At 38.6% G+C, this 26,240-nt stretch overlaps 1 protein-coding gene across 5 annotated transcripts in view; it reads right to left on the bottom strand.

Moving 5' to 3' along the window:
* Window positions 1–2,024: 2,024 nt before the first annotated feature.
* lmo2 (LIM domain only 2 (rhombotin-like 1)) overlaps window positions 2,025–26,240 on the bottom strand; it is a 38,192-nt gene continuing 13,976 nt past the window's right edge. For 2 of the 5 annotated variants that reach the window (XM_069899479.1, XM_069899487.1), the window contains exons 2-4: window positions 18,524–18,574; window positions 4,146–4,361; window positions 2,025–2,429 (exon numbers count right to left, since the gene is read on the bottom strand). In XM_069899479.1, coding sequence (XP_069755580.1) covers window positions 2,210–2,429; window positions 4,146–4,361; window positions 18,524–18,574 — 487 coding nt within the window. In that variant the 3' untranslated portion in view covers window positions 2,025–2,209. Of the gene's footprint in view, window positions 2,430–4,145; window positions 4,362–18,523; window positions 18,575–22,976; window positions 23,084–26,240 lie in introns of those variants that run through there. The other 3 variants (XM_069899493.1, XM_069899498.1, XM_069899497.1) reach the window with 3 other exon arrangements.

Genomic DNA, 26,240 nt, shown 5'->3' with positions numbered 1-26,240 from the left:
CATTTTGTCATCTTACTTCATTTTCATTCTTTCTGCCAAAGTGAATGCCACCTTTTCCCCAATCGATCTTCCAATTGCCAATTTCTTGTCTGCCTACTTAACCTATCTATTTCTCTTTCCGAGGTGTTTACGTCCTCCCTACAACATGCTAACTCTTTTATGTCATTTGTATCCATCACCATTTTCTGTTGAGGCCTCTTATTGAGATTGAAAAGCCAAACTGACCCAAAAATTGACTGACCATTTTTAAATTTAAATTTAAATATATAGCAGGGTAACAGGTCCTTTTGGGCCACAAGCCCATTCCGCTCAAATATCCCAGTTAACGTACAATTCCCGTACATTTTCTCTACAGACAACCTCCTGAGTTTCTCCAGCTTCCTTTTACAGTAAAATCCCTATTAACTGGAATTCAAGCAACTGGCAGCCTTAAGCAGTCGGCAAAAAAAAAACAAATTGCAGAAAATAAATAGGTAAAAAAATACAAAAATTTACAATTGGTGCCCCTCATGGTTAGCTTGCCAATCGCACAATAAGCAATCTCAAGCAACTGGCATCTTCCGATCATCATAGGTGCTTGGATCCCAGGGGTTTTAAGTTTCCGGCATCGATAGTTCTTGTGTTTTTATTGGTCTACTGTTTTCATAAACACTGTCCCAAAGGAAATGCATTCTTTAATCTCCTTTTAAATCAAAGCCCTAAGGTCTCAAAAATTTTCATTGCATTTTTCTTGAAGAAAATCTGATGTGCTTTTCACTGTAGCTTGATTAATATTATTTCTTATTCGGAATCATAAAATAATCAGGTCATTACTTCAATAATAAAGGTTTACTGTGAAAAACACTTGGTGCCATTTTTCCAACAATTGGACTACAAAAATATTTCTTTGGTTGAGAATTTCTTCTGAGTATCCTGAGTTTAAGCAAATGCTTCTTTTTCTAACAATTGCTTCAGGAGGGGAAGAAGGAAGACTTATTTGCTGTGATTAAATCTGCATGTGTAGGCAACAGAATTTGATGACACTGAGTATTTACAATTCTCATCCAGTCTTCAAATTATAACATCCGTGATTGAAAATTGAAGAACCGAGATCAACAACACTAATGCAACCAAGAGGTTGAAAAAGTAGTTACAGCTGAGTATCTTTCTCTCGAATGGCAATGGAACGATACCAAAAAAAAGCATGACTGTCGTTTCCGAAGTTTTGAATTTGTACATTAAGTAAACACATGGCTTTTAATTGCCAGGTTTTTTTTTAATGGATGAGGTGATGGTTGAATCTAGTTGCATGGATGACGAATTTGTCAGATTCTTTCCTGTTGCCTACTGCCTCAAATGCAGGCAAATTCTTGACTTTAACCTTAAGATCTCAGCAGATTGCAGTATCTGACTTGGTCTTGCTGAGATAACTTTGCATTGATGTCACTGATTCAGTTAAGCTTCTGGCAACTTTGGAATAATACAGTTGTACCACTAATAATTTGACATCAATGGTTGGACCTACTGCATGCTTTTTATGATGTTACCAGACTCTTGTTCTCCCAAGTCTGGATGCTTACCAAGCTATGTTGCCTGTTACTTCTATTAACAGAAAATCTGTGTATAGAGCTAAGCATAATGACATCAACAGTAAAAAAAAACATTAATCCTGAATTTATAATGAAGGAGGTTCATTAATGAAGTAAGATTGAGAATCTTCTCCCCATGAACTCATTTAATTCCATTAATTGGTCATCAACAACAATAACCAACCTTCTTTGGGATGAGGAAGAGTACTGACATTGATGGCAGGAAGACGAGTTCTCCTTGACCCTGTTGACCTTCAGCAATGTCATAACACATTGTATGCTGGATTGATATTCGGGGAACAGGCTCAGTTCTCATGTGGTTTTCAATCCTTATGTCCATGTCTTGTATTGAAGACTGTGATGAGGTTTGTAACTCAGTAATTCTGTTAATAATCAAACTAAAAAAAATCTTCAATTTAATTATATAAACTTTTTTTAAAGACCACTAAAATGCTATTACATTTCACTCTTTAATGAACAGGTAGAAGTTAATAGCTCACAGTAAATCGTGTATACCTTCACAGCTTGTATTAATAAAATATCTGTACAAGTTTTTAACATTTACACGCTCTTACAAAAGCATAAATTCACATATACACAGTGCTTACAAAACTTGGTGTTGCAGGATATCTGGAGTGAGTCTAGATCATCCCATTGAGTTTAGTCCATTCATAAATATCCTGTTCACAGACAATGTCTGAGTTGATGAGCAGGTATCTATCTCCCACACAGAAATGCTTTTGACAAGCAGCACACTTAAAGCATTCCAGGTGATATACCTTATCTTTTACACGCATGGTCATTTCATAAGCTCGGATTCGCTTGTCACAAGCAGAACAAAGTCCATCTTGACCAAATAACCTAAAGAGGATGGATAGAAAAGTTAGTCAAAAGCACAGAGGTATGGCGAAGAATACAAATTAAATCTCTACCTATTAGTACCGTTTGACAGGGTTATGGCACCACTGTATTGTTACATACAGACTGGAAGAGTCCCATGTTAAACCAAGGAATCTGTTCCTGATTGCTGAAGAATTCACACAACTGAGTACAGTTTTGTTGCCTCAGGAGTATCCAAGCCTTGGGTCACTCAGAAAATCTGCTAACAATTTGTCCCTGATAGGCAGAAATTTGACTTAGGCTAATTTCACTAACCGGCTCCCCATTCATGGCACTTAAAATACTCATCCAGTTTTTGAAATATGATCAGGGTTTGCTTCTCCGTTACCCTGTCAGAGGGAGAATTCCATCCTTTGGACAATTATTCTCCCCTCTCAGACAGGCCACCATTACTCAAAATCCATCCTCTCATGTAGCCTAATGTTATTTCTTGCTTTTTCTCTCCCATTCTTTTCAATGACTTACGGTGTACATTTTTAAACTTCAACTATGTTTGACAAGTAGAGAAAGAGTTATCCTTCATGTACAGGACTTTATTTTATGCAGCATTTCTTGTGGATCTGCTCTCTCGATACAGGTAGTTGTATATGGAACTTGTAAATCAGTGTGAACATCCAGCATGGCTTAATAATTCTACTGAATAGGGGGTGGGAAATCAATTTAAAAAAAAAAAAAAATTTGCATTGGAAAAGATAGAACCTAAATAAAAACTGATTGATCGACTAAAGTAAGTTTGTTTCCCTGAGGGTGCAAACCATAATTATCAATCAATCCAAATCAAAAATGCTCAAACCATAAATCTTTAATGCATGAAAACTGCCCTACTTGTGGCTGTGAAGAGGGGTGATTGAAAATAATGACACAGCTTCCAAATTAGGTTTAGCAAAAGCTACAAGGTTCATCAGAATGTTAATGCTTTGACAGCATATTTTGGTCAACCTCTGAAGAATATAGCATATTAATTCATTGTTGTTTTACTCATTTCTGGGAAGATAAGACATTATGGTGGAAATGCTGTGTAGTTTTACATTATAACGCAATTAAGTAACTGAATTTGGGTACCACTGTAGTGTTGTTAATTAATTACCATGAAAAACACCATAATGATTTGCATTTAGCTTCAACTTGCAGCCTACTTTTAATGAGATTGAATAAGATCATATGTGAAAAACATTTAATCCATATCTGAAACAAGAAAATACCACGTGTAACCCCCTGGTCTAAGCACTCTTATCATTGGACATTGGGGTGTGCTGCTATGATTCTTAAAGCTGTTTCTTTGGCTTTCTCGGCACAGTTAGCTTAGTAATTAGCGCAACGCTGTTACAGCACCAGTGTTCGGGACCAGGGTTCGAATCCAATGCTATCTGTAAGGAGTTGGTACGTTCTCCCCATGTCTGCGAGGGTTTCCTCTAGGTGCTCTGGTTTTCTCCCACCTTCAAAAATGTAGGTCAATTGGGTGTAATTGGGAGGCACAGACTCATGGGCCAAAAGGCCTGTTACCGTGCTGTATGTCTACAATTTAAAAAAAAGAATTAGCACCACAAGAAAGCTTTGAGGGCAATAGAATTACACCTGTATTTTGTATTCAGTGATGAAGGAAATGAAATGTCCCTTTGCTACTAACATATGAGTCTCAGTATATTCAGAATGAAAATTCAAAGAAAGCTATAATACCTGAGATAATCCCTGCGGCAAAGCTTTCTACCAAGTTTGTAGTACAGTCTCCGTCCCACTTCTCCCAGTCTACAGCCACACAAGTCGCAGCTCAGACAGTCTTCATGCCAATACTGATCGATGGCTTTCAGGAAGTAACGATCTCCGATATTCTGCTGACAGCCCCCACAGGTTAATAATGAAGGAGGCATCTGTAGAACCTCGTCCACAGGTTCTCTGTAAAGGAGAAACTGAGGTTAGAGACAACCTATATTAAAATTTGAGCAAAGCATTGAGAGGCTCTTGAAGTCGTCAGTAAGATACAGGGAAATTATACATTTGGTCTGAATAGTCTTGGGTCGACTAATCAGCTGAGGTTGAGGAAGAAGTTGACACTCAGGTTAAGGAGGTGACAATGAGATAGGGCCTCTGATTACCAACATTTGCTGAATATGTTTGAGAAAAGAGGACAATTCTGGTGGTGATGAAATTAAATGACTTCAAGGCTTAGAGAGTAAAACTCCAATAATCCAGCATCTGATTATTTGGGCATCCTGACAGTTTGTAGCTGACTCACTCACTCAATCAGGGATCCAGAATGCGAGTAGGGTGCGAACGCATCAGGTCATACAGTGTATATAGGAAGCAAATGGATATCGCCAACATTTCAGGCTCAGAATGAGCCAAAAGAGCGGGCAGTGGAGTGTGTGGCTGGAGTTCAGTCAGATCAGAGCATGAGTGGTAAAAGACATGCTGAACCTCACAGATTCTATCTCCATATCCCTTTAATGTTGGAAAATTCATAATATACAGTGTGAAATAAAGTGAAATGAAAATGTATGAGGTATTGATGCAGGAAAGATCCAATCTGCCAGCCCAGCATCCCCACTATGATGGGTGCTGGATTATCAGAAATTTACTGTGTGCGGTCGAAAGACTGTTTGGATGAGGTGCATTGAAGTTGTGCCATACTATGCATAACTGGGATGTTGGAGGTAAGCAATCAGAATTCAAAACCAATAAGCTCGCATTGCAATTCATGTTCCGCTTCAACCTACTATCTTCCAATATTATCAGCATCACCTGAATTTCTTTCCTCCTCATGTTCCACAGCATCTGCCCACCACAATCTAAATGCTACATCCTATATTTTCACTTTTTATTCAGAGGTTTGTTTGTCATATTTTCTTTGTGGAAAGAACTGCAGCGGTCATTGTCAAGGCTGTCCCTAAGTAGCTGCATCATGTGGGACACTGTGTTGAATGAGCTGTTCCTGGGGAACGAAATGACCATGCGTGACACACATCTACTGCTGCTGTCCTTTGACCTCTTCAAAACTTATTCCTCTTCCGGAGCAAGAGGTTCACAGCCAAATACTTGCATTGACAAATCCCAAAACCCTGAGTGTGCAAGATGGATTCATTGAAGCTTGGGGTTTATGAGAAAAGATCACTCCTGGATTCTACTACTACTAGGACAAAACATTAATGACCTGGTCCTGCTCCCCTGTCCTGGAACATCTGGTGATCAAGGGTCTTCCATTCGACCTGCCAAGGGAATTCTTGGCCATCATCCTGGTCACCGTGTACACTCTGCCCCAGGCTAACATCATGCTGGCACTGGAGGGGCAGAGCTGCAATCAACAGCTATGTGATAGAACAGTCCGATGCCTTCCTGATCATCATAGGGAACTTCAACCAAGCCAATCTGCAGAAATATTTGACAATCTATCATCCAAATTTAACAGTGAATGGGCTGCCAGCTTCTGATCGCTCCCTTCTACTTTAGACAAGGGTGATTATTCCCTTCCTCATGAATTCTGACATGCAACCAACAGGGGGCATGGTACTCTACACAAGCAGTCTCACAGAGCCAAGTATAACTTAGGTGATAAGACATTTCTTCTGAGAATTTTATTTGTCTCAAAAGAATGGACTGTTAAATTGCTGGAATGCATCATCATTAGAACTTTCCAACAAGCACCCAGATCTGCTTGGCCTTTGGTGACTTTCTGCAATTTGATTCTTGACCCTCATCGGTACAAATGGCAATTCATACTCTTCCTCAGTAAAAATGGGAAATAACATCTCCTCCCCACTGACGATCAACACAGGAGCATCTCCAGGATGCATGCTAAGCCCACTGCTCTACTCACTGTACACCCATGACCATGAGGCTAGACTCATTTCAAATCCTATCTACAAATTTGCCAATGGCGCCACAATCATCAGGAGAATCACAGACGTCAATCAGGAAGCAAACAGGAGTGAGATACATCAACTAGATGAGTGGTGTCACAACAACAAACTTGCACTCAACATTAGCAAAACCAAGGAGATGATTGTGGAAGAAATCAGGAGACCATGAACTAGTCCTCATTGAGGGGTCAGCAGTGGAGAAGATTAAGAACTTCAAATTCCTGGGTGTCAACATCCCCGAGGATATCTCCATGTCAATGCAATCACAAAGAAGGCTGGCCAGTTTTTTAAGAACTTCAAATTCCTGGGTGTCAGCATCCCCGAGGATATCTCTCTCTTTTTTTTTTTTTTAATTTTTTATTTTTCACACCATAAATCACAATAGCCATGATATACACTTTTTCTTTTCCACACATTTACAGTGACTTTTTCTCCCTCCCCCCTCCCTCCTCCCAAGCCACCCCCCCACCCCCCCCCTCTCATCCATTTTAGGTATACAATCTAGGTTGCATTAATTCAGTTAGACAATGTTGTCGTTCAACAAAAATACACCAGAAATTCTACTGAGTCCATTCTTTTCTTTTCTTCTCCTTCCATCAACTTAGGTAATGTTTGTTCCCGGTAGGTTTTCGCTATTGTATTTAATGTAAGGCTCCCATACTTGTTCGAATATTTCAATATTATTTCTTAAACTATATGTTATTTTTTCTAATGGAATACATTTATTCATTTCTATATACCATTGTTGTATTTTCAAATTATCTTCCAATTTCCAGGTTGACATAATACATTTTTTTGCTACGGCTAGGGCTATCTTAACAAATCTTTTTTGTGCATCCTCCAAGTCAATTCCAAATTCTTTATTTTTTATGTTACTTAGGAGAAAGATCTCTGGATTCTTTGGTATATTGTTTTCTGTTATTTTATTTAATATCTGATTGAGATCATCCCAAAATTTTTCTACTCTCTCACATGTCCAGATTGCATGAATTGTTGTTCCCCTTTCTTTTTTACATCGAAAACATCTATCAGATACTGTTGGGTCCCATTTATTTAACTTTTGCGGTGTAATGTATAGTCTGTGTAACCAATTATATTGTATCATACGCAGCCTCGTATTTATTGTATTTCTCATCGTTCCAGAGCATAACTTCTCCCATGTTTCCTTTTTTATCTTTATATTTAAATCTTGTTCCCATTTTTGTTTAGTTTTACCATTTGTTTCCTCATTCTCCTTTTCTTGCAGTTTAATATACATATTTTTTATAAATCTTTTGATTAACATTGTATCTGTAATCACATATTCAAGGTTACTTCCCTCTGGTAAACTCAAGTTGCTTCCTAATTTATCTTTCAAGTAGGATCTCAGTTGGTAATATGCCAGCGCTGTATCTCCAGTTATATTGTACTTATCTCTCATTTGTTCAAAGGATAAGAATCTACTTCCTGAAAAACAATTTTCTATTCTTTTAATCCCTTTTTTTTCCCATTTTCTAAAGGCAAGGTTGTCTATTGTAAAAGGGAGTAGCTTATTTTGCGTCAATATTAGTTTTGGTATTTGGTAATTTATTTTATTTCTTTCTACATGAATCTTCTTCCATATATTGAGGAGATGGTGTAATACTGGAGAAGTTCTATGTTGTACCAATTTTTCGTCCCATTTATATAATATGTGTTCAGGTATCTTTTCCCCTATTTTATCTAATTCTAGTCTCGTCCAGTCTGGTTTTTCCCTTGTTTGATAAAAATCTGATAGGTACCTTAATTGTGCGGCTCTATAATAATTTTTGAAGTTTGGCAATTGTAAGCCTCCTTGTTTATACCATTCTGTTAATTTATCTAGTGCTATCCTCGGTTTCCCCCCTCTCCATAAAAATCTCCTTATTATTTTCTTTAACTCTTTGAAGAATTTTTCTGTCAGTTGTATTGGCAATGCCTGAAATAAGTATAGTATCCTTGGAAAAATGTTCATTTTAATACAGTTTATCCTTCCTATTAGTGTTAGTGGTAAATCTTTCCAATGCTCTAAATCGTCCTGTAATTTTTTCATTAGTGGATTGTAATTGAGTTTATATAATTGGCCTAGATTTTTGTTTATTTGCACACCTAGGTATCTTATTGCCTGCGTTTGCCATCTGAATGGGGATTCCTCCTTAAATTTTGAGAAATCCGCGTTATTCATAGGCATTGCTTCACTTTTATTTACGTTTATCTTGTATCCCGACACTTCTCCATATTCCTTCAATTTCTTATATAGTTCTTTTATTGATAGTTCTGGTTCTGTTAAGTACACTATCACATCATCCGCAAACAGACTGATTTTATATTCCCTGTCTTTTATTTTTATTCCTTTTATATTATTATCTCTTCTTATCGATTCTGCTAGTGGTTCTATAGCTAGCGCAAACAATAATGGTGATAGTGGGCATCCCTGCCGCGTTGACCTGCTTAAGTTAAATTGCTTTGATACATGTCCATTTACTGTCACTTTCGCTAACGGTCCCTTATATAATGCTTTAATCCAATTAATATACTTCTCCGGTAAACTGAATTTTTGCAATACTTTGAACAAGTAATTCCATTCTACTCTGTCGAAGGCCTTCTCTGCGTCTAAAGCAACTGCTACTGCCGGTGCTTTATTTCCTTCTACTGCATGAATTAAGTTAATAAATTTACAAATATTGTCTGTTGTGCGTCTTTTTTTGATAAATCCAGTTTGGTCTAAATTTACCATTTTCGGTACCTGTTCTGCTAATCTGTTCGCTAATAGTTTAGCTATTATCTTATAATCTGTGTTTAGCAGAGATATTGATCTATATGACGCTGGTGAGAGTGGATCTTTCCCTTGTTTTAGTATCACTGTAATTATTGCTGTTTTACATGAATCTGGTAAGTTTTGTGTCTCATCAATCTGGTTGATTACATCCAGGAGGGGCGGTATTATTAGGTCTTTAAATGTTTTGTAGAATTCTATTGGGAGTCCATCCTCTCCTGGTGTCTTATTATTTGGTAAATTTTTTATTATCTCTTGTATTTCTACTGTTCCAAATGGTTCTGTTAATTTATTTTGTTCCTCTATTTGTAGTTTTGGTAGTTCAATTTTAGTCAAAAATTCATCTATTTTCCCTTCTTTCCCTTCGTTTTCGGTTCGGTATAATTGTTCATAGAATTCTCTGAAGTTTTCCTTAATTTCTTTTGGATTATATGTAATTTGTTTGTCTTTTTTCCTTGTTGCCAATACCATTTTCTTAGTTTGCTCTGTCTTAAGCTGCCATGCTAGGATTTTGTGTGTTTTTTCCCCTAGTTCATAATATTTCTGTTTTGTCTTCATTATATTCTTCTCCACCTTATATGTTTGTAATGTTTCATATTTTATTTTTTTATCCGCCAATTCTCTTCTTTTGGTTGTATCTTCCTTTATTGCTAATTTTTTTTCTATGTTTATTATTTCCCTTTCCAACTGCTCTGTTTCCTGATTATAGTCCTTCTTCATCTTGGTTGCATAACTTATTATTTGCCCTCTAATGAATGCTTTCATTGCGTCCCATAGTATAAACTTATCTTCCACTGATTCCGTATTTACTTCAAAGTACATTTTTAATTGTTTTTCAATAAATTCTCTAAAATCCTGTCTTTTAAGTAGCATGGGGTTTAATCTCCATCTATACATTCTTGGAGGGATGTCCTCTAGCTCTATTGCCAATAACAGGGGTGAGTGGTCCGATAATAGTCTAGCTTTATATTCCGTTTTCCTAACTCTCCCTTGAATGTGGGCTGATAACAGGAATAGGTCTATCCTTGAGTATGTTTTATGTCTAGTCGAGTAGTATGAGTATTCCTTTTCTTTTGGGTTTTGTTTCCTCCATATGTCCACAAGTTTCATTTCTTGCATTGATTTAATTATAAATTTGGTTACTTTGTTCTTCCTGTTAATTTTTTTCCCCGTTTTATCCATATTTGGATCCAAATTCAGGTTGAAATCCCCTCCTATTAGTATGTTCCCTTGCGTATTAGCTACCTTCAAAAAGATATCTTGCATAAACTTTTGATCTTCTTCGTTAGGTGAATATATATTAAGTAGATTCCAAAGCTCTGAATATATCTGACATTTTATCATAACATATCTCCCTGCTGGATCTATTATTTCCTCTTCTATTTTAAATGGCACATTTTTGCTAATTAATATAGCCACTCCTCTTGCTTTTGAATTATACGATGCTGCTGTTACATGTCCTACCCAATCTCTCTTTAATTTCTTGTGCTCCAATTCAGTTAAGTGTGTTTCTTGGACAAATGCTATATCTATTTTTTCCTTTTTCAGTAAATTTAGTAGTTTCTTCCTTTTAATTTGGTTATGTATTCCATTAATATTTAGAGTCATATAGTTCAGCGTAGCCATTTTATATTTTGTTTATCTTCTCTTTCCGTTTTTCCATCATTACCTTTCCTCCTTTTCCATTTCTGTTTTCTTATTTTCAACTCTTTACCAGACAACATTCCTACAACATCCAACATTTTCCTTATTCTCCTATTTCTATCTTCTTTATCCCCAATCTCCCCTTCCCCTCCTGAGTTGCCCTTTATCCCTTGTCGGACAACCACATCTCCCCTCTCCATTTGGATTTGCGAATCCACTCGCAAGCGTCAACTGATTTTGCAGTGACCGCTCTTTTCCCCCACCCAGCCCCCCCCCAGAAAAGATTTCGCTTTTTATATGTCACAAAGGTCACTCTTTTAATTCCCTCCTTATTCTCTCTATTCCATTACCTTCCCTTATTAATTCTTGTCTATACTCTCTATGTTTTCCTCTAATTACAGATACTTTCACATATGTTCATTGTCTCTATTCACTCTTATACCTCTTTACCCGCATACATATCAATCGTGGTCATTTTTACCCTCCTTACCCGTCTTCATCCCTCAGTCTATTTTGTCTTTACCCACATACATATCAATCGTGATGATTTTTGCTCTCATTACCCGTCTTCATCCCTCAGTCTATTTTTGTAATTGTTCTGCAAATTTTCGTGCTTCTTCTGGATCCGAGAATAGTCTGTTTTGTTGTCCTGGAATAAATATTTTCAATACCGCAGGATGCTTCAGTGTAAATTTATATCCTTTCTTCCATAAAATCGCTTTTGCTGCATTGAACTCTTTTCTCTTCTTTAGGAGTTCAAAGCTTATATCTGGATAAATGAAGATTTTTTGCCCTTTATACTCCAGTGGTTTGTTGCCCTCTCTTACTTTTTCCATTGTCTTCTCCAGTACCTTTTCTCTTGTAGTATATCTTAGGAATTTTACTACAATAGATCTTGGTTTTTGTTGTGGTTGTGGTTTAGGGGCCAATGCTCTATGTGCCCTTTCTATTTCCATTTCTTGCTGTAGTTCTGGACATCCTAGGGCCTTAGGGATCCATTCTTTTATAAACTCCCTCATATTCTTGCCTTCTACATCTTCCTTAAGGCCCACTATCTTTTTGTTATTTCTTCTGTTATAATTTTCCATTATATCTATTTTTTGGGCTAGTAATTCTTGTGTCTCTTTAGTTTTTTTATTAGATTCCTCCAATTTCTTTTTTAAGTCTTCTACCTCCATTTCTGCTGCTACTGCCCGTTCTTCCATCTTGTCCATTTTTTTCCCCATTTCTGTTAAGGTCATATCCATTTTATTTATTTTCTTTTCTGTGTTGTTTATTCTTCTTCTTAAATCATTGAATTCCTGTGTTTGCCATTCTTTAAATGACTCCATGTATCCTCTAACAAGAGCAAGTATATCCTTTACCTTGCCTTTCCCTTTATCTATTTCACTGTATTCTTCCTCTTCTTCTTCCTCTAGGTTGACCATCTGTTGTTTCTTTGCTGCCCTTTCCTCCTCTTCTTTCTTGTTTCCATTGTCTTCTGTGGTCTCTTCTTGCTGCAGGTGTTCTGCAGCTGTCGTTGCCGGCTGTGGAGATCGACTCCCCAGCTGGTCCCCCCTCCCGTCAGTGTGTTTTTTTTCATGCGCATCGCGCATGCGCGACTCCTCACGCATGCGCGGTTGCGCACTTTTACTCGGCTCTGTGAGCCATTGTTGTAGTTCTCTTTCTACCGACCTGAGGTAGTGGGGTCTTCTCTCCACAGCGGGCCTCTTCGGACAGGTAAGGCCTTCACCTTTTTCCTCCGTTGTCTTCTCTTCCTCTCTTCTTTCCGTTGATTTTGATTTTTCTCCTTTTGTCTCCATCTTCTTTCCACCTTTATACTCACTTTTCTTTAACTTGTATTTCTGTGCCTTTGTATTTTCTCTTGTTTTTCCCGACTTTTCTGGAGAGGGCTGGAGTTCACCGTCCGGCCACTACTCCATCACGTGACTCCTCCCCCGAGGATATCTCCATGTCAATGCAATCACAAAGAAGGCTGGCCAGTTGGCTATACTTTGTGAGGAGTTTGAGTAAATTTTGTATGTCTTCGAAGACTCTTGAAAACTTCTACAGGTGTACCTTGGAGAGCATTCTAGCTGGTTGCATCACTGCCTGATATGGAGACGCCAACTCTCAGCAAAAAAAAAATCCAGAGTGTTGTTAACACAGCCTGTGATATCACAAATACCAGACTTATCTCCATTGAGGACAACTACAAGAGGCGGTGTCTTAAAAAAGCAGCCTCTATCCTCAAGGACCTCCACCACCCAGGCCATGCCCTCTTCACTCTACTACTATCAGGAGCCTGAAAGCAAGCACTCAGCGGCACAAGGACAGCTTCTTCCCCTCTGCCATCAGAATCCCAAATGAACAATGAAGCACAGACACTACCTCAATTTGACTTCTTTTTCTTGCTGGTATTTGAATAAAGTTGTGTGAAACAGCAATGGCGTCACCCAGGGTGAACAGCTAATTGATGCCACTCACCGTTGGGGTGACTCTCTTAAAGTGTCTCCTTATCCCTACTTAGTAAGGTCGCTCTGGTTAGAAACTGTAAACTTGGGGGAGAATGGAGGTTAATTATCTATAATGTTATTGTTCATCTTTCAGGTGACTTTGTGGAGGGGAGGAACCTGCAGATGCAGTGACAGTTAAATGTTTTCAAAGAATGTAAATAAAGTAAAATGCTTTAAGGTTTATATATTCATGCAAGTAACGTTTGTTCAGTATAAGTACAGTATTGTTGTCTTTAAAAGTCTAAGCACCTTCCTCTGCAATTGGATTTTTGGCTTCCTGTCATGGAGACTCAAACAGACCGGATCAGTAATGGCAATTCCAAGACCATCACACTGAGCACAGAGCCCCCCAGGGCTGCCTGCTGAGTCCACTGCCATTCACTCTACTGATTCATGACTGTGCAGCTAAACACAGCTCAAACCACATCATCAAGTTCGCTGACAACAGAACCATGGTGGGCCTTCTCAGTAAGAATGAGGGGTCAGCCTACAGAGATGAGGTGCAGTCGCTAACGGACTGGTGCAGAGCCATCAACCTGTATCTGAACATAAAAATCTCGGCCAACTATATAAACTCAATTATTATCCACTAATGAAAAAATTACAGGACAATTTAGAGCATTGGAAAGATTTACCACTAACACTAATAGGAAGGATAAACTGTATTAAAATGAACATTTTTCCAAGGATATTACACCTATTTCAGGCATTGCCAATACAACTGACAGAAATTCTTCAAGGAGTTAAAGAAAATAATAAGGAAATTTTTATGGAAAGGGGGGAAACCGAGGATAGCACTAGATAAATTAACAGAATGGTATAAACAAGGAGGCTTACAACTGCCAAACTTTAAAAATTATTATAGAGCCGCACAATTAAGATACCTATCAGATTTTTATCAAACAAGGGAAAAGCCAGATTGGACCAGATGAGAATTAGATAAAATAGGGGAAAAGATACCTGAACACATATTATATAAATGGGATGAAAAATTGGTACAACAAAGAAGTTCTCCAGTATTACATCATCTACTCAATATTTGGAAGATTCTTTCTTTTCCAATCTTTTTATTATTATTATAATTTATAAACACATACAGTTCAAAGAGATATGAAAAATACATAGTAAATAATGAGTTAATACAGAGATATTAAACAATAATATTGCAGAATAAAAATATATCATAAAAAAATTTTTTAGATCAGTTTAGAGTATGAACTATCTCTAAAAAAAATGATATAATTAATAAAAATATATAAAAAAAGAGAAAAAAAAACCCAAAAAGGAAGAAAAAACAAATCTGAATTAAAAACTTTAAAAAAAAACCTACCGATATAGCTAAATCACGCCGATCACTCTGATCTCATCTAACAGCCCAATTATCATACATAATCATAAAAAGAAAACAGAGCTAGATCAACTCACCACAAATGAAAATATTGAATAAATGGTCGCCAGGTTAACTCAAACTTAGAAGGGGATTCATAGACAGAGTTTCTAATTTTCTCTAAATTTAAACATAATATAGTTTGGGTAAACCATTGGAAAACAGTGGGAGGATTAACCTCTTTCCAATTCAATAGTATAGATCTTCTAGCCATTAGTGTAAGAAAAGCAATCATACGATCCACAGGAAGAGATAAATAAGTCAAATCTATCATAGGTAATCCAAAAATTGCAGTAATGGGATGTGGTTGTAAATCAATATTCAAAACGGTAGATATAATGGAAAAAATTTCCTTCCAATAATTCTGTAAAGAGGGACAGGACCAAAACATATGTGTAAGGGAAGCTATTTCCAATTGACTCTGGAAAGTTAAAGGTGTAACATGCTTTTCAGATTTATTCTTGGATAACTCTTTTGTCATTTGAACAATTATCCATGAAATATGATTTACCTAGATCTCATTTCTTTCGATATTTGCAGATTAGGAGTTTCTTAGTTTCGACTTTACCCTCTTTTCCCAATCGGGAGACTACGACTGTTTTAGAGGATATACTATATTCAAAATTCCCTCCAAAAGGTGTGATATCTAAATTATATAATATAATTACAAAAATAAATTCTGGGATTTTTGGAAAGTTTAAAAATGATTGGGAAAGAGAACTCAACCTTCATATTTCCAATGAAAATTGGAATAAAATTCTGCGACTGGTAAACTCCTCTTCTCTATATGCAAAACATTCACTGATACAGTTTAAAGTTGTTCATAGAGCTCATATGTCTAAAGATAAACTCCATCGTTTTTATTTTCATATCGATCCTATATGTGATAAATGTCAATTGGAAGAAGATTCATGTAGAAAGAAATAAAACAAATTATCAATTACCAAAACTAATATTGACGCAAAACAAGTTACTCCCTTTTACAATAGATAACCTTTCCTTTAGAGAATGGGAGAAAAAAGGGATTAAAAGAATAGAAAATTGTTTTTCAGGAAATAGATTATTATCCTTTGAACAAATGAAAGATAAATACAATATAACTCAAGATACAGCGCTGGCATATTACCAATTGAGATCCTACTTGAAGGATAAATAGGAAGCAGTTTGAGTTTGCCAGAGGGAAGTAACCTTGAATATGTGATTACAGATACAATGATAATCAAAAGATTTATAACAAATATGTATATTAAACTGCAAGAAATGGAGAATGAGGAAACAAATGGTAAAACTAAACAAAAATGGGAACAAGATTTAAATATAAAGATAAAAAAGGAAACATGGGAGAAGTTATGTTCTGGAACGATGAGAAATACAATAAATACGAGGTTACGTATGATACAATATAACTGGATACACAGGCTATACCTTACACCTCAAAAGTTAAATAAATGGGACCCAACAGTATCTGATAGATGTTTTCGATGTAAAAAAGAAATGGGAACAACAATCATGCAATCTGGACATGTGAGAAAGTAGAAAATTTTTGGGCAGATCTAAATCAGATATTAAATAAAATAACAGAAAACAATATACCAAAGAATCCAGAGATCTTCCTCCTAAGTAACATAAAAAACAAAGAATTTGGAATTGATTTGGAGGATGCACAAAAAAGATTTGTTAAGATAGCTCTAGCCGTAGCAAAAAAATGTATTATGTCAACCTGGAAATTGGAAGATAATTTGAAAATACAACAATGGTATATAGAAATGAATAAATGTATTCCATTAGAAAAAATAACATATAGTTTAAGAAATAATATTGAAATATTTGAACAAATATGGGAGCCTTACATGAAACACAATAGCGAAAACCTACCGGGAACAATCACTACCTAAATTAACGGAAGGAGAAGGAATTAAAAGAATGGGCTCAGTGGAATTTCTTGTGTATTTTTATTGAATGACAACATTGTTTGACTGGTTTAATGTATCCTAGATTTTGTACTTTAAATGGACGGGAGGGGGGAGGTAGGGAGGGTGGGATGGGAGGGGGGGGGGTGGAGAAAATGGCACTGTATATGTGTGAAAAGGAAAAAGTGTGTATCATGGTTAATGTGATTTATGGTGTGAAAAATAAAAAATTTAAAAAAAAAACCTGTTTCTGAACATTAATAAAACAATGGAGATGGTTGTCAACTTCAGGAGGGCCCGGGGGGGATTCACTCTCCACTGACCATTGATGGCTCTACTGTTGAGGTTGTCAAGAGTATCAAGTTCTTTGGTGTGTGCTTGGTGGAGAATCTCACCTGGTCCCTTAATACCAACTCCATACCCAAGAAAGCCCAGCGGTGCCTTTACATCCTGCAAAGGCTGAGGAAAGTTCATCTCCCACCCTCCATCCTCACTACATTCTACATTGGTCAGAGCATTCTGACCAATTGCATCACCGCCTGGTTTGGAAGCTGTACCGTCTCAGACCATAAGAACCTGCAGAAGATAGTGAAGTCAGCAGGAAAGATCATTGGGGGCTCTCTTCCTAATACGATGGACGTCTACAGCACATGATACACACAGAAAGCAATAGCATTGGGAAGGACTTCACACATCCCTCATGTAAACTTTTCTCCCTTCTGCCATCTGGTGGGAGGTCCGTAGCACTCGGGCCCTTACGTCCAGATTGGGCAACAGTCTTTTCCCCCAAGCCATCCTGAATTCCCAGAACATATGTGGATAATGTACCATGAACTTTTATTGTATATGTCTTAATATTTTAACTTCTATTTATGTAAATCTTCTCTGTGGTCCTGGAGAAATTTTATCTCGTCTTTACCATGCAATGCATAGTACGATCGACAAATAAAGTTGACCACTTAAACTGTTTATTCTTAATGCTGGCATATTAGTTAGGGATTGTAAGAGAAAGTCTCAAGCCACCGGAAAATGCACTTATTCGGCAACTACCAATCCCTGAAAGTGACGGATACCAGGGGTTTTACGGTACAAGTTAAATACTGTGTATGTGATCATCCCATACTCATCACTGCGATACAGAAAGGGTTGCATGCGTTTTTTTGTGGAACCCGCCATGTCCAACCATCCACATTCTAATGAAGGATTTGTGAAGGGAAAGTCACATTTGAATAAGTTGACTGAGGATCATTGTGTATTTCAGGAAGACTTTTGAGAAAATTTCATCATGCAGCTTGGTCAAAAAATAGACACATCCAGGGGAGAGGGCCAAATTGGATTCAAATTTGGCTGTTTTCTCTAGACTCAGTGTTGGTATATATTAATAAATCGGACATAAGGGCATAGTAGAGAGGCTGGCAGATAACATAGAAATTAGCCTTGGGGAAGAGCAAAAGGTTTTTGACTCCAGAAGGACATGGAGTTTAGTAATGTTACAGGTGGATTTGAATGGAGTGAAGTGTATATATAATGCACACAAGAGACCTTTGAACGCATGCTCACAAATCCTTTTAAAAATGACAGGTCAGTAACATTTTCAAGAGGCATGCAGGATGATTTCCTTTGAGGTACAAATATAAGAGCAGAGGTTTTGGCAGAACTGTGTGCAACACTTGCTAAACCAGAGCTTCTGTACTATGTCCACACTGAAGAGGAGTGAAAGAGATCTTTAAAATGTTTGCAGAATTGGAAAATTATACCCATGGACGCGGTTCTCTTTGGAATAGGAGACACTGAGAAGAGACTTAAATGTGGTATAAAATTATTAGTGGCTAAGAATCGGAAAATAGGAAGCTCCCATTTCCCCAAATTGAGGGGTTTAAAAACCTAGAGCCACAGGTTTAAAATGATTGGTAGATTGAAGATTAAATGAAGACAAAAATCAACCAGTGGGTGTTTGAGCTCTGGAAGGGCGATGGAAGCAAAAACCCTCACCTCATTTCAAAAGTGTCCAGAGGTTTACACGAGGAGTCATGGCCTGCAAGCCTATGGAGCAAGTGTGGAAAGTAGAATTAGGTTGGGTAGCTCTTGAAACCTAAAATATAGCTATGAATAAAGTTATTGAGAATCAAGAAAAAAAAAAGTCACGTCAAGTTTATTATTACCCAATTACGCAAGTACAACCCGATGAAATAGCGTTCTCCGGTCCTCAGTGCAAAACACAACCAGACATAACACACATACAGACAAACAATACATATGCAGGACCAGTATTCATAAATACAAGTAAATAAATATTATCTCATGATGCACTCAATAGACATGATGGTGGCTGGTAGACCTTGCCGCTTCAGACTTCTCAGGAGGTGCAGTTATTGTTGAACCTTCCTGACAAGTCAGGAGAGGTTGAGTGTCCAAGATAGGTTACTAGTTAAGTGGAGTCCAAGGAATTTAATGCTCTCCACTTTCTCCACTGCAGAATTGATAATGTGTAGTGGAGGGTAGTCATTCCTAGTCCTCCTGAAGTCCACGATCATCTCCTTCATCTGGTCCATATTGAGACTCGGGTTGTTACTCTTGTACCATGTCATGAGATTTTCCACCTTGTAGAGTGACTCATCATTGTTGCTTTTGAGGCCAACTACTGTAAACTTGATGACACTGTTGGAGCTGGATCTGGTGAAGCAATCGTTGGTCAATAGCATGAACAGGAGCGGGTTGAGCGCACAGCCCTGTTCTCAGTGTGACAGTGCTCTACATTCTGCTACCGACCCAGACAGACTGTGGTCTTTCTGTTAGGAAGTCCAGAATCCTATTACAGAGAGTGGTGTTGAGTCCAGTGAGGACAGCTTCTCCACCAGCCTTTGGGGAATGATCGTATTAAACACCAAGCTGAAGTCGATGAACAGCAACCTGGCGTATGAGGCGTCATTCTTCAGGTGGGTCAGGATAGAGTAAAGAGACAAGGCTATGATATTGTCAGTGTAACGGATTTTTCTATAGGTGAATTGAAATGGGTCTAGCATATCTGGGAGGTGTGCTTTGATGCATTGAAATCCATTTTCTTGACTACCAGGTGCACGATGGACCAAGTAATCTCTTCCAATGTTGTAAATTTTCTTTGATTCTACAGAGCTATTAGAACCACAAAACATTACAGCACATGCCCTTTGGCCCTTCTAGTCTGTCTCTAAAACTTTTCCTGCACATATTCCAAATCTGTCCAGAGCCCTCCATATTTCTCCAATCCATGTACCTGTCCAAATGTTTCTTAAATGTTAAAATTTAGCCCACATTCATCATTTCAGATGGCTGTTGTTCCACACTCCCACCACTTCCTGTGTCAAAAAATTCTGCTTAATGTTCCCACTAAACTTCTCCCCTTTCAATCCATGTCCCCTGGTTTGGATCTCACCTAATCTCAGTGCAAAAAGTCTCCTTGCATTTACTTTATCTACACCCATCATAATTTTGTGCACCTTTATCAAATCTCCCATCTCTCCAGGGAATAAAGTCCTAACCTGTTTAACCTTTCCCTGTAACTCAGTTCCTCAAGACCCGACAACATCCAAGTAAATCTCCTCTGCACTTTCAATGTTATTGATAGGTTTCCTGTAGTTACATAACTAAAATTGCCCACTATACTCCAAATTTGGCCTCATCCATGTTTTATGTGCATTAATTACTTATTGGTGCAGTATTTCACCATACTCCTAATGATCACAAAAGGATTGGCCCATAGACAGAATAGGAATTAGTTTTGAAGTGGTATAACTGTGTTCAATAAGATCAGTAGGGGGATCTCCAACCTAGGTTTTCAGTAATACACAGCATGTTGTAATTCCAACAGTCAAGTTTAAACACAATTCTGGAGAAACTCAGCAAGGTTAAACAGTGTCCACACCATCTCAGGGGACAAGCTTTCCACTGACATATACTACAAACCCTCTAACTCCCCCAACTACCTGGACTACACCTCACACTCTCTATCCTCTTCACTCAATTTCTCCATCTCTGCCGCACCCGTTTCCAAGATGAGATCTTCCAGTCCAGATCTTCCAAAAAGTCTGCCTTCTTCCACAAACGTAGCTTCCCCACCACCACTCAGCCCTCACCTGCATCTCTTCCATTTCCCGCTCATCTAACTTAGCCCCGTCTGCCTCCATATGCAACAAACATAGAATCCCCGTCATCCTCACCTACCACCCTCCACATACAACACATCTGCTGGAAGTTCCGGCACTTACTACAGGATCCCGCCACCAGACATATTTTTCCATCTCCTCCCCTCTCGGCCTTCTGCAGGATCTGCTCCCTTTGTGATTTCCTTGTTCATTCATCCCTCTCCACCCATAGCCACCTGCACCGCCCCCCAACCCCCGCCCCCGGCACCTTCCCCTGTGCCTGCAGGAGGTACAACACTTGTGCCCACACCACCTCCTTCACCATGGTCTGGGATCCCAAACAGGCCTTTCATGTGAAGCAACACTTCACTTGTATGTATACCCACAGTACTTATTTGCTGCATCCAGTGTTCCCTTTGTGGTGTTCTCTAAATCGGAGAGACTGGTCGCAGATTGGGAGATCCCTTCACTGAGCATCTCCTCTCTGTCTACAACAACAGCGACCTCCCAGTAGCCAACCATTTCAATTCCAAGTCACTCTCCCAGACTCACATGTCTGTCCATGGCCTTATGTACTATCCCACCCAGATCATCACAGATTGGAGGAACACCTTATTTTCCATCTGGACACTCTCCAGCCAGATAGCATTAACATTAGGCCCTTTCAAACTGCCATGCAATATGGGGTTAGCCGGACAATTTCCCTGTTACAGCGCCAGTGACCCGGGTTTCAATCCAGTGCTGTCTGTAAGGAATGTGTACATTCTCCAGGTGCTCTGGTTTCCTCCCACCTAAAAATGCACTAGGGTTGTAGGTTAATTGGGATTATTTGGGCGGCACGGGCTTGTGGGCTAGAAGGGCTTGTTACTGTGCTGGATGTCCATATGTCTAAATTTAAATTTAAAAGACCAGTAAGTTCTGCTGAAATCCAAGGCAGCAATCGTCTCTCAGCCAAACAATAGCTGAAACTGCATTTATTTTGCTGCTTTAGGGAGCTACGCTTCAAAACAGTAAAATGGCTACTCCTGCTTTTGGAAGTGATGGTAGAAATGTAAATGTAAATTCCTACTTCAGTGTGCTGCGATGAAGCAACTGTATAAGCTTGGAATATTCCTTCCAGATGTTGAACAACCACAACCATTTTTGTTTCTGTCATTAATGGCGTCAGCTCAAACATCCATGAAATTTAACAACAAAAAGCATTATTCTAATTAAATCCATAATTTATTTGATTGAGGAGCAAAAGAGCTTTATCACTTTAGTATGAACATTGTCTGTTACCCTACATTATCCACCTTGGAGTAATGCAAGACTGGAAATGTACTATTTAGCATGGTAGTTGCTTGATATGGTGTTTCAAATACAGAGATGCTATTACACAATATTCATAACTGCCTTCAGCATGTGCCTATTGCTGTACTACAAGCCCCTTTCACACTTGTATCCCACTAAATCAGCTGTTCAGTGTCCCAGGATAGGAATGGGGGTTTGGCCTTTCACGCTAGACCACTCCTAACTGGAACACTGAACGCTTTCACACTTGCAAGGGTCTATCCCGGCGTTTGGTCTGTTCTACCTTTGATCGGAAGTGCCTGCATGACGCAGCACGCAAAAGAGAGAAGTGATTGCTCATTTCACATTTGCCTGATCTCAACACTGGCATCTGCAAATGTTGGGGATTGTACTAAGGGTCGAGGCCGGCAATCCCCAGCGAGGGATGACATCATCTGACATCGGCGTAGAGCAGATTTTGCTTTCACACTTGCCACTTTAAAGACCAATTGGCATTCGATTCCTGGGATCAATGGCAAGTGTGAAAGAGGCTACAGTGTCACCACTGTTCCAACACTGGTTGGTGACTTGTTGCATCAAGAGGTCAGATTACAGCACCAATTGCTTAAATTTGATAAGTGGAAGAAATACAAATAACCCAGTGTTCTAATTTGGTGAGAGCAAACAACCCATGGTACAAATAACACCATCCTCCAGACACCAAAAAGAGGTAATGAAACTCCTGAGAATATTTTTGATGCAATTACAAAAATTTCAGCAATAGAGATTATAAATAGTTCACGTCTGGCAAAATGTAGCTATTAGGGGAAACAGCCTCACACTCTGGTATTATGGACATTTTACAACATTCAGACGATTCAGCAATGCCAGCTGCCAGCGGACCAATTCCATCAGTCCCATTCCTCCTCTTTATTTCCCCATTATTTCCCTTTACCCCACCCCTCTCTCTCTCTCTTTGTCATATGCCCATCAACTCTCCTTTGATTTTTCTGCTAATTAACTCTGCTAATTACAATAACCAATTCTCCTACCTTCGAGATGTGGGATGAAACGGAAGCATTCAGCAGAGAGCGAGCAAACTCTACCATACAGCATCTGAGACCCAAATCAAACCTGGGTTGCTGGAACTGTGAGGCAATAGCAGTAACATTGTGCCATTTTGCCATTCTTACAAAAGAGAAAACAGAATGCTGATTGATCAAGAGGAAGTTATTTCTCCATACTTCTCAATATCCTCCCATTTATTGTGTATTCTGTGGCCTTGCTACATCTCTCCAAATACATTGCATCACATCTTTGGATTGAATTCCATTTATTACTTTCCTCTCCATCTAACAAGACCATCCAGCAGTCTGAAGTTTTCCTTCTCACCATCAACCATTCAACCAGTCGATATCATCTGCAAAGTTCCTCCATGCCCCTGACATACAAGTCTAAGTTGTTTATAATTGTAGCAAAAAAAATCAAAACACCATGTACTGAACCTTGTGGAACCCCACCCAGACTTCTGTAGCTTCATGCTATCCCTACCTTTCATCCAATATGGGTGACCTGGTTGGTGTAGCAGTTACCGCAACACCTTTACATCACCAGCATTGAGGACCGGACGGGAGTTTGAATCCTGCGCTGTCTGTAAGGAGTTTTTATGTTCTCCCTGTGTTTGCGCAGGTTTTCTCTGGGGGCTCCAGGTTCCTCCCACCATTCAAAAGGTACCCAGGGTGCAGGTTAATGGGGTGTAAATTGGGTGGCACGGGCTCATGAGGCGAAATAGCTTGTTTCCATGTTGTATGTCTAAATTTAAAGTTTTTTTAAAAAATAAGCTTTTCGTTCTTTAACCAATTTACTATGTGGAATCTTGTAAAACCCATCAAGATTTTATCAAGACCAGATTCTGCCCACATCAACTTTCCTCGTTACCTCCTCAAAAGCTCCATTCTGAGTTAAATCCAAGCGAGCTGTTCCTGATGAATTTGTGTCCTTTGAAATGAGAGTTTATATTCTCCCTTCAATAATTTTCCATTACAGATGTTAAACAAATAGGTATGTAATTAGTTGATTGATCTCTTTCTTCTTGAACAATTCTACCTTTCAGGTCCTCTTATCCTCTGCGTCATTCCTATAGCTGGGCAGAGTTGAAAAGTGATGGTCGCATTCTCCTTTGGTATTTTTTTTAGAAAGGGATATATTCTGTCTCAGCCTGGAGATTTATCCACTTTCAATGATGCTAAATCCCTTAATAACTTTCTCTGACCAGTTTTATCAATAAAACACTTCACACTATCAACCCATGTTTTGTGATAATTATTCTAGCATTCATCAGGACCCCTGCTCATACATATCTCTTCGGACCAAAGACTTTACTCTTTCCTTTAGAGTCTTTTCACCTTTTATGTACTTCCAAATATCGGGATTATCTCGTACTTTATTGCCTGTATTTATGATTGCCTCTTTGCTTTGCTAATGTCCATTTTAATTTCACCACTGCAGTTTCTATATTCTTCTGGTTTCCTGAGGTTGTAAGCCTTCAAAGTGACTGATAACTTCCCTTTTTTCTGCCATATCTTTACATTTTAAATGAAAAACAAGTATTTACAACACGGTAGAAGATCATTCTGGCCATTTAAACCCATGCCTCCCAATTACAAGTAAACTACAAGTCTATATGTTTTGGAGAGTGGGAGGAAATCGGAGCACACAGAGGAATTGGGAGACGTATAAACTTACAGTCAGTGCTAGATTTGAACTTGAGTCGCTGGTGCTGTTTACCCTCTCTGCACTTTGTCAACCAGGGACTGGATTTGGCAGCTTACCCCTTTTTGGAGGAAGATGTTTTTACCATGATTTCTTTGTATCTCATCGTGAATACCTCCCATTACTGGAACAGATTGGCCTTCAAGTGGGTGGTTCTGGTCTATTTCAGCCAAGATTAATTAGTATAATCCAAGCTAAAAATCTTCACTCCATCCTTTATTTTTGCATTTAGATATATGCCACTAAGCACAGTCTGATTCCTTTATCTTTTTCCCCTTTGCTATTCCCTTAGGACCACAACTCTTTATCTATCTCTGTCATTGACCATAACTTCTGGATATTTGGCCTTCCCCTCATTTATGCAACTGCTCAGTTGTATCCAGAAAGGCAACATAACATCCTGCAAATGCAAAAATGCATCTTTTCCTTCGATACAGTAGCTTGTCTTAACCTTTCTCCTCCTCCCTCCTTCTGCAGCTGAACCATTTTAGAGTGCCATGACTTTTGCTCTGATTGCCCTCCGCAGGAGAATCTTCTTCAGTATTCAAAGTCTAAAGGTCCTCTCAGGGATCCTCATCATTACCTACCTGCTTTGTTGGCTGTCTGGCAGTTGCCAAGTCCTTCCTGAAGTGTGGGGTGACCACCTTCTGAAATGGGCTAGCCACAGATGGACCATAGGCACAGGCTCTAATCTTCCAAAGTCTGGAGATCAAACTCCTCCAGCTGACATCTCCTGGACCCACTAACTAGAGATTAAAATCAAAAGTACCCACCAGGAACCCTCCAACCAGCAACACCCCTTGCATTGAACACAGCCAGCAAACCCCCTCCTTGCTTCCACTTTTTATTGTCATGTTTAAAAATCGTGTTTCTTGTTGGAACCAAGGGGTTAAGTAATCATAGAAAATATGCCTATGTACTATTTATTTTGTATACATGAATCCAGTACTATGTAACAATTTAATATTTACCTCATGGTGAAGGGAAAGAGTAATGTAAGTAAGGGGCAGCCACAGTATGTAGCAAAGTTGGCTGATTACAGTAGGTTTAGAATTGTCTGCTCCCCAAATACAAAAGAGAGGATATGTATGAAACAATTTAGTAGGAATGTTAAGGCAAAAGGAGGTGTTGAATAGCACAGGAGACGATGGCCAGACAAGAACAGAGAATCCTGACAGAGACTGTCAGAAACAAAGAGAATGGAAACTAACTCAGTAAGAAGGCTAAGACAGAAGGAGGTGTTGAGTAGAACAGAAGAATATGGCCAGATGAGAACAAAGAAATAATTAGAAATATCTGGGGTATGAATTGATTTCTGATCAAAACATTAAGATGGGAGCTCTACACCCCAGATATCTGCAGAGCAGGAAATTACTTGTGATAAATCTTATGCAAGAAATCTAGCAAAGAAAGCTAACTTTTGTTCTGTATGATAAGGTTGAACTACTATATAAACTGTAGAGACTGGACAGTAGAGGTCAGTCTTGGGGAATAGTTCACTGTGCAGGTGACCTATGAACTAACGACTGAACCAGAGCTCTGTT

The sequence above is a fragment of the Narcine bancroftii genome, chromosome 1 (assembly GCF_036971445.1).
Source record: "Narcine bancroftii isolate sNarBan1 chromosome 1, sNarBan1.hap1, whole genome shotgun sequence".
In the NCBI taxonomy this organism is placed as follows: domain Eukaryota; kingdom Metazoa; phylum Chordata; class Chondrichthyes; order Torpediniformes; family Narcinidae; genus Narcine; species Narcine bancroftii.
Note: the sequence above shows the minus strand (reverse complement) of the source record. Positions and strands in the feature narration are given on the sequence as shown.